Below are 8,472 nucleotides of genomic sequence, written 5' to 3' on the forward strand. Positions count from 1 at the left end.
TGGATAGATGGACAGATTGGAAATGGATGTGGGTAGGTAGAACCATCTGGGTGGGCGGATGGATGGATGGGTATGGATGGGTATGGATGGGTAGATAGGTGGGTGAGTAGATGAAAAGGTGGATGGATAATAATTGATTCAGGTTTCTAATCTGCAGTGTGTCCTCAGGCCAGCCTCAGTTTCCCTATGCTTCAAAGAGTGGGTAAGACAGTTGTTAGGCTGTGGATGGCATTGGCCCTTTAGAGGCTTCATTTTTGCTTTTGGTCCACTCCTCGTCCTCAGTTTCTCTGTTTCTGGGTCTGGAAGTTCAAAGTGGGGAAGGGGCTGGTGCTGCTGCTGAAGCCAGCTGGTGTCCAGGGAACACAATGGGAAGAGGAGGTCAGCCTGAGAGGCTTTTCTCAAGGAAGGACAGGCTCGGAAGATTAGGGCTGTGGAACAGTCTCAGGTTCACCAGCCGGTCACTCTGAGTTTCTCCGTCTTTGAAATGGGGCTGCTCACCTCACCAGATTCTGATGAGGGGAGGAGGAAAGAATATTCATACATGGCTCTGCTTTCCAACTGTAACATGCTGCATCTGTGCGGGCATGATTGCTACTTCCCTCCCACCTCCCCTGGGGACACCGTGTCAGCCGAGGCTGACAGGTAGGCCCAAATGTGGGCTAAGGCAGTAGACCCTCCTCAGCCTGGTAGGGAAGGAGCCTGCTTCCTTCAGTTCCCTCCGTGCCTACGACCTGCTCTGCCTCTGGTAGGAGTTGCCCAAGTATCTCCGGGGCTACCACAAGTGCACGCGGGAGGAGGTGCTGCAGCTGGGGGCGCTGATCTACAGGGTCAAGTTCGAGGAGGACAAGTCCTACTTCCCCAGTATCCCCAAGCTGCTACGGGAGCTGGTGCCCCAGGACCTCATCCGGCAGATCTCACCTGATGACTGGAAGCGGGTGAGTATGGAGGAGGCAGCAGGACTAGGGACACTGATGAATGGGTCTCCGGGCACCCCAAGGGTCAGGGGGAAGGTGCTGGCCAGCAGCCCAGAGAAGTCTCTCTTGTGGCCCCTGTGTATGATAAAGTCCCCCTCCCATTTTCCCTTCCACTTGCTTTAGTATCCAGTCTTCCAGGCAAAGGCCTCACCTGGCTGCTTGGTAGTAACCTGCCCTGTCCTGGTTACCATGGTGACCTGATTTTACTTGATACTCTTTCGCCTGCTTGCTTAGGGGAGGGTGGGGAGGGGAGGGAGATCAGGATTCCATTAACTGGGATAAGCGGGGAGCCCTTCATGGCCTCCAGGACCCCCACCATATGCCTGGCCCCCCAGGGCCCATGACAGCTGACAGTGCAGGTGGGATAGGAGTGACAGGGGAGAGGCCTCTGACCCACATTCCCCCGGCAGTCTATCGTCGCCTACTTCAACAAGCATGCAGGGAAGTCCAAGGAGGAAGCCAAGCTAGCCTTCCTAAAGCTCATCTTCAAGTGGCCCACCTTTGGTTCAGCTTTCTTTGAGGTGAAGGTACGTTATGGGTGGCTTCTCAGGAGGAAGGGGTCAAGGAACGGGGGCAAGAAGGCACAGAAACTCCTCCCCAGGACCGTGGGAAACAGCCCTGGCCTCTGCCACCTGCGCTGGCAAGGGAAAGGAGGGGAGCACCCTCAGCTTTGTACCACCTGGATGTCTCAGGCCTGGGACACAAGGAACCACCATAAGCTCAGCCTGGGAGGGGAGGCAAATAATATGTAATGAAGAGTGAACTGTGCTGTGTGTGACAAGGGGGAGCCCCCATCAAGGTGGTGGAGCCTCAGAGGCCTACCCAGACTATGAAGGCTGAGGAGGCAACACCTGTGCTTTCCAGGAAGACCTGGGGGGAGTTCCTGGCAGAGGGCCTAGCAGGAGCACAGGAAGTGCAAGTGGTTGAGTATGGTTGGGCGTAGGGTATGAAGTGAGCAGATTGTGGTGAGGCAGCTTGGCAAACAGGCAAGGGGGTTGGGTTTCCTCCTGCAGGTGGTGACAGACCCTGGAGGGTTCTGAACAGGGCTGAGGGGGCCAGAAGTGCGCTCTGACTGCAGGGTGGGGGTGGGCCGGAGGGGCGGGAGCAGAGGCAGGAGAATGGTGGACAGGCTGGCAGGAGAACTGTGGGGATCGGTCAGGGCGGCGAGGAGGGGATGGCCTGGCTACGTGCCTTGGATACGGGCCTTCTGAGAAGTCTGGCTGTGCAAGGAAGAGAGGGAGGCACAGAGGTAAGCTGGAGGCAGGGGTAGAGTTCAGAGAGGTTTTTAAATATGAAAGACATTTGGGCTGAGAGAGGAGATAGCCCAGACTCCTAGAGAAGCAGGAGAGAAGGGAAGAAACTGCCACCAAGGAGGGTGGGAGATGGGGTCATTTGGGGACCCAGGAAGGGATCTGGGTGGCACTGAGGGCCCAGCAGAGGTGGAAGCCATGAGGTTGTGGCAGGGCTCCCAGCTCTGCTGCACCCCTGGCATGGAGCAGGCAGCAAGAGAAGGCAACTTAATCCTAGCACCCAGCTTTTCCTGCTCTGGGCTCCCCCAGCTAGATCTGATGGTTTCTGGCTCTCTTTGCTAGCAAACTACGGAGCCAAACTTCCCTGAGATCCTCTTAATTGCCATCAATAAGTATGGGGTCAGCCTCATCGATCCCAGAACCAAGGTGAGCAGTGACAGGGGAAAGCAGGGGTGGGGAGGTGGAATTCTCTGTCTGCACCTCTAACAACAGTGCCCAGACCCAACCCCCGAAGAGCCCCTGCTGGCCACTATCCTCACTTCATCTGCCCTCTTGGCCACATATTCTGAGAGGTTATCTGTGTTTTGTCTGCTTTCTTCCCTGCTTCATCAAAATTGCTCTCCTAGAGTTACTAGCCAACACCCTGCTACTAAATCCAATGAACTTGTTAGTACTTGGCCTATCAGCATCACTGGACCCTACCAACCATTTCTTCCTTCAACGGTGCTCTCTGTCCATATTGGTCAGGATGGCAGACTGCATGTTGGGGGTGGGGGGGTGTAACTGCTGCTCGCATTCATGGGCCAGAGAAGTCCTCACCAAGGGAACCAGGAAGCACAGTCCTACTACATACCGAGGAGGGGTACAACTGGACCATTGGCAAAGGGTGCCAATGGACACCACCTTCCCCTTGTGCTCATGTGCCCCACGTTCCTGGTTTTCCTCTTCTCTCTCTTGGTCATTCTTCTCACACACTACTTTGGGATTCTTCTCCACCCACACATATCCTGCTCCCCATCCTTGTCATCTTCTTGTCTTCCTCCTCAGGACCATCTCATTCAGGATCACAGTTGCAGTTTCTTCAGGCCTCTCAAATTTCCAGTTCCAGCCCCACATACCCCACAGCCTCCCAGACTTCCTTGGGTGTCCCACCATCTGGCCCCAAATGAGGCATGGAGGTGGGGACGTACCTGCCTCCCCCAGCAGCTCCATGGCAGAGCTGGCTTCTATCTTTTTGCTCCTCCTCTTGTCTGAGGGCCCAAGGCCTTTCCAGGAGGTGGTGTCTGTGGGCTAGAACTGAGGGAGGTGAGGCCAGAGGGTCCAGACTGTGCAGCTTCAAACTTTCTCTGCTTCCCCAGGACATCTTGACCACTCATCCCTTCACCAAGATCTCCAACTGGAGTAGTGGCAACACCTACTTCCACATCACCATTGGGAACCTGGTGCGTGGGAGCAAATTGCTCTGTGAGACATCACTGGTGAGAGCTCTTCTGTTTAGGCTTGGTGGGCTTCCCTGCTTTGCCTGCAGCTCCAGCTATTCTCTCAGTCTCCAGAACAACACAAGAGTGCATGGCTTGGCCTGAAATTGGGATCAAGGATCAGACTGGGCCAAAGTCAGGTCAACTTGAGGCTCAGCTTAGGTCTGGAAAAGCAGCTTAATTTGGGGCTGGGGAACAGACCCCTCATTTAATAATTATTGTTTGAGTGACTTTAGTATCTGGGGACTGAGTCTTTAGCCCCTGAGTTCAACAGTAGACCCATTAGCAATGAGGCCTCTTCGACTGAGTTGGCCTTCAAAGGCATGGCTCAACTGGTAGAGCCTTTAGAGTCACCAGTATATAAGGGACCTACAAGCTAGGGCCTTCACGTGGGGTCATAACAACTTAGAACCTTAGACATCTGGCTGGATGAGTCCAACCCTTCAAGTGTACAGCTGGGGAGACTGAGTCCAGAGCAGGACAGGATTCTCCTTTGTCCAGGGCTCTTCCCTCTGCAGTTTCCTGGGAGGGTTCTGAGTCTGAGTGGGCTGGCTCTGTCAGACTTTTTGCTCTGTTTATCTTCTTGCTGCTGTTTCCAGGGCTACAAGATGGATGACCTCCTGACTTCCTATATTAGCCAGATGCTCACGGCCATGAGCAAACAGCGGGGCTCCAGGAGTGGCAAGTGAGCAGTGAGGGAGGTGGTGCTGGCTCAGGCCCATCAGCTACCTCTGCAGGTTGGGGAGGACTTTGCCATCTGGGCAGGGAGGCTGGGCCAGCCGGCCACTGATTACACCAACTTGGCTTCCTGTCCTTCTTCCAGTGAGGCAGACTTGCTGGGATGCAGAACTCCCCTTGATCCACTCCTGAGAGTTGGTTCTAGTCCTGGCTTGCCGTGGCCTTCCCAGTTGTAAGAGCCTGTGCTCCTTGGATGCCTTCCTTAGACCAGTCCTACCACGTGACCTCCTTTGACTTTCTGTGTACCACTGAGACAGGGAATCAAGAGCACACTTAGTTCTCCATACTGGGACCAACCAAACCAAACCAACCAAGAATATTCTGAAACCTAAGGGACTGGCTTAATTCCTGTAAGTCCAGGATCCTCAGCTGGGATGGGGAAGACAGACCACTTTTACATATTGCAGTGTGAGTGCTGAGCCCCTGTGCTAGTTTCCCCTGATCGCCTCAGGGTATAAAGTATGTGTTTAATCTTTTGGCCCTATAGTGTCTTTGCTGGGGGAAGGGGAGAGAGTGGGGGAGTGTGTATGGGACAAAGACGGGGCCCGTGGGAGTGGCCGGTATAAGTATCTCCTCAATCTATGTGTGCAGGGCTAAGCTGGTCTGGGTTTGGGGGTTGGGGTCCAGAGCCCAAGGTGTGCTTGAAAGGGGCTTAAAGGGACTGGCTGGGACCAGGGCAGGTTTGGGGGAAATGTTGGGACATCAGTCTGGGAGGTAGGGACCTAAGTGTGCAGGGGCTGGGGATCTAGAGGAGGAACCAGCTTCTGGGCCCCAACTAGGGCCAGTGGAGCCAGAGTGGCCCTTGTATCCTGTCAGAAACATCTCCTTAGTTCATCAACAGCTCCAAGAAGGATGCTGCCTTGGGTTAAGTCCCTATGTCCTGAGAGTGCCTATAAAATGTTACTTTATGACCAGGATGAAACAACCAAGTTGGGCCATGATCTGGGCAGGTATGGGGGTGGGGGCTTCAGACAGGGGAGGTGTTATGTAGGGTGGGGGCATCCTCCTAGGCTGTGGCTAGGAGGAGCGCCTAGAAAAGTGACAGTGGAGAAGCCCCTTGAGGAGGGCATGTTTATGAGCAGCCCCCTAGGTCCCCCTAATACTGCAGCAGAGCTGAGTCCTGAAGTGTCTTGGGTCATCTGTATCTGGATGCCCAAACACTCCACAGGGAGTGCTATTCCCCAGCTACCTGTGTGGGAGAGGCTGCTTGTGAAAATGGGGGACTCAAACCAGACAGCCCTGCTTCCTGGGATGATCATGTGCTGTCTGAGACAGCTTTGCCCCACCAATGTTTACATGGTTCTACAGGAAGCCCAGGATCAATCTGAGCCAGAAGGAAGGTGCTGTGATGGTCTGCCCCTACACCATCATATCAATGGAGATACAGAGGCTCAGAGAGGAGTGTGAATAGGTAAAAGTCACACGGAACTCAGTTCACTGCTTCTAACATTTAGCTCTCAGACACAAGGGGCTCCAGATTCTTGTTCTAGTTCCCCTTCAAGGCCTAGGGCTGGTGGGTGGGCACAGAATTATGCCCATGATCCCACTGCACACTAGAGTGTGTGGGGGATGAGATCTTTCCCCCAACTCCAACTCCTGCCTATGCCACTTCTCATTCGCTGACTCAGGATGGCATCACTTTTGCACTCATCCCCTAGTCTCTGTCAGCCTGAGTGATCACAGGGTACAAATAATACATCATTTACCTTCTGGGTTCCTGAGAGGTCGCCTTTATTCCCATGCTGATGTGCACAAAGCCATTCCCTTAGCAGGGAGTACTATGAAGGATTAGGATGAGAACAGAAAACAACTAGCTCCAACTCCAAGACCACAACTCCCTTGCCCACCCCCTTGAGACACATTCTTTATGGAAAGTGCAAGACCAGAATGGTCCTCCTGAGAGCCTCAATGGCCCTTCTGCACTCCTTTCTTGACTACTCCCCACCATCGCCACCCTTAGGCACAGAGAGGAAGAGGGAGGAGAAGGCAAGGTATGACTAAGTTGTCTCCAAAGACATCCTGTAGGAGAAGGAGGACATGCCAGAGAAGGAATGCACTGTATGAAAGGATTCCTGGCAGGAGGATTTAACGATGGGGGTCTCCTGGGATTTTCAGGATGGAGGCCTCTTTGGTGGGCACTGTGAATCCCAGGATTTCAGTGGCAGGGGGTCAATGTGATTCAGAGGAGGGGGTCTGTCTGAGGACTTCCCTGGGGGAGAGCATCAGTGGTTTGATGTTCTTCTTGGGGGACACTGGTAGTTTGACTTTCCCCCTGGGGGACACTGGTGGTTTGACTTTCCCCCTGGGGGACACTGGTGGTTTGACCTTCCCCTTGGGGGACATCGGTGGTTTGATCTTCCCCTTGTGGGGTCATTGATGGTTTCACATCCTCCTTGGGGGGGTAGTGCTGGTCTGAGGGCCTCGTGCTTGGGGGCTTCCATGACACAGAGGGAGTTCGGATATCTGAAAGTTTTGGGAATTTAGGATGGCTGGAAGGTGGCCACAGTCCAGGGGTTTTCCGTGATTCATTTTCTATGTCAGGGCCTGGTTCCTGAATATCTGTAGGGGATAGAAAAGACATAAACACACCCTTTAGTGTCACTTCCCCAATCTGTGTGTGCTGTGTGGTGAACTTACAGTCATCTCTTAAATGTCAGAACCACCTCCACTCCCTCAGGCTCATTCTAAAATCCTCCCCCAAGATTTTGGGCAAACTTATAAGTGGCCCTCCAATTCTGCCTGGGGCAAAAAAAGTCCATTATGTGAGGGTATGGAAGCTCCAAAGGAAGCTCTCCAAAAGTAGCCTTTGCTTAAAGATTATATATTTTAAAATAATTGCTTTCAAATCAGTTTATAGAGAAAAAAGAATATGTTTCCCCACTAGAATGTGAGCTTCTTGAGGCCAGGGACCTTTGATTTGTTTGCCACTATATCCCTAGTACCCAGAAAAATGTCACATACTAGGTGCTTGATAAATATCTTTTGACTAATTGAAAAACCGGTAATAGACAGCTAGAGAATTCAGACCTACTCTCCTACTCAGAGCAAATTTTTTAAATGGATAAAATACAAAGAAACATAGCAAAATTATTTGAGTTAACAATATAGAGGAGTTATGGGGACCAAATCAAGAAGGATGTGAAAATCCAAAAAGGTAAACCCAGACCCAACTATAAGAAATTCACTTTAGATACAAAGACACAAATAGATTGAAATTTTTAAAAGAATGGAAAAATAAAAATCTTGTTAACACTACTAAAAAGATGGAGGTGCTATTAATATCACACAAAGTATACTTCGGAGCAAGAATATTACCAGGGATAAGGAAGTTCATTTCCTTATGATAAAGAGGTCATTTCATCAAGAAGACATAACTCTAAATGTTTACACACCTATTAACAGTGTTTCAAAACACATGAAGCAAAGACAAGACTGCAAAGAGAAATAAATCTACAATTATACTTGAAGATTTCAATACTCTATTCTCAATGACTAATAGAACAACTAGGCAGAAAATCAGTAAGATATAGAACACCTGAAAAACACTACTGGTTCTGGTCCAAGATGGTGATGTTGGAAGACGCTGAACTCACCTCCTCCACAAACACATATTTATAGAACAATTTCTCCTGAAGATGACCTGAGGGCTGACTGACAGCTTCTTCACCATAAAAGAAACCACACAGAGAATGGCAAGAGAGAGACACAGTAAGGAAGGGAACCCCCACACCAACTCTGTGAACTGCCATGGCGGGGGGTAGATAGTACTGAGTGGTTGTGAACAGATTCGTCTGCCCTGACACACAGAAAAAAAAAAAAAAAAAAAAAGCCTTGGTTTAAAAGGGCAACTAGAATATAAAGGAACCAGTCATAGAACCCTGCCAAACAGTGGGGGAGCTGGCAAGTGCCTTGATAGTGTAGATGGAAGCAGGGTCTGGGCATTCTAGCTGGCCTACTGTCTCAGCGGGCCCTGGAGCCCTAACCCACACCAACCTAAGCCATCCCTCTAAAAGTCATCCCTCTAAGGCAGCC

General features: G+C 51.4%; 1 protein-coding gene across 1 annotated transcript in view; it reads left to right on the forward strand.

The window, feature by feature from the left end:
* Positions 1–4,946, forward strand: part of MYO7A (myosin VIIA) — a 78,747-nt gene extending 73,801 nt beyond the window's left edge. Inside the window, exons 44-48 of the mRNA XM_032427073.1 lie at positions 750–935; positions 1,385–1,501; positions 2,567–2,650; positions 3,583–3,702; positions 4,302–4,946. Coding sequence (XP_032282964.1) covers positions 750–935; positions 1,385–1,501; positions 2,567–2,650; positions 3,583–3,702; positions 4,302–4,391 — 597 coding nt within the window. The 3' untranslated portion in view covers positions 4,392–4,946. The remainder of the gene's footprint in view (positions 1–749; positions 936–1,384; positions 1,502–2,566; positions 2,651–3,582; positions 3,703–4,301) is intronic.
* Positions 4,947–8,472: the final 3,526 nt, after the last annotated feature.

The sequence above is a fragment of the Phoca vitulina genome, unplaced genomic scaffold (assembly GCF_004348235.1).
Source record: "Phoca vitulina isolate PV1807 unplaced genomic scaffold, GSC_HSeal_1.0 scaffold36, whole genome shotgun sequence".
In the NCBI taxonomy this organism is placed as follows: Eukaryota; Metazoa; Chordata; class Mammalia; order Carnivora; family Phocidae; genus Phoca; species Phoca vitulina.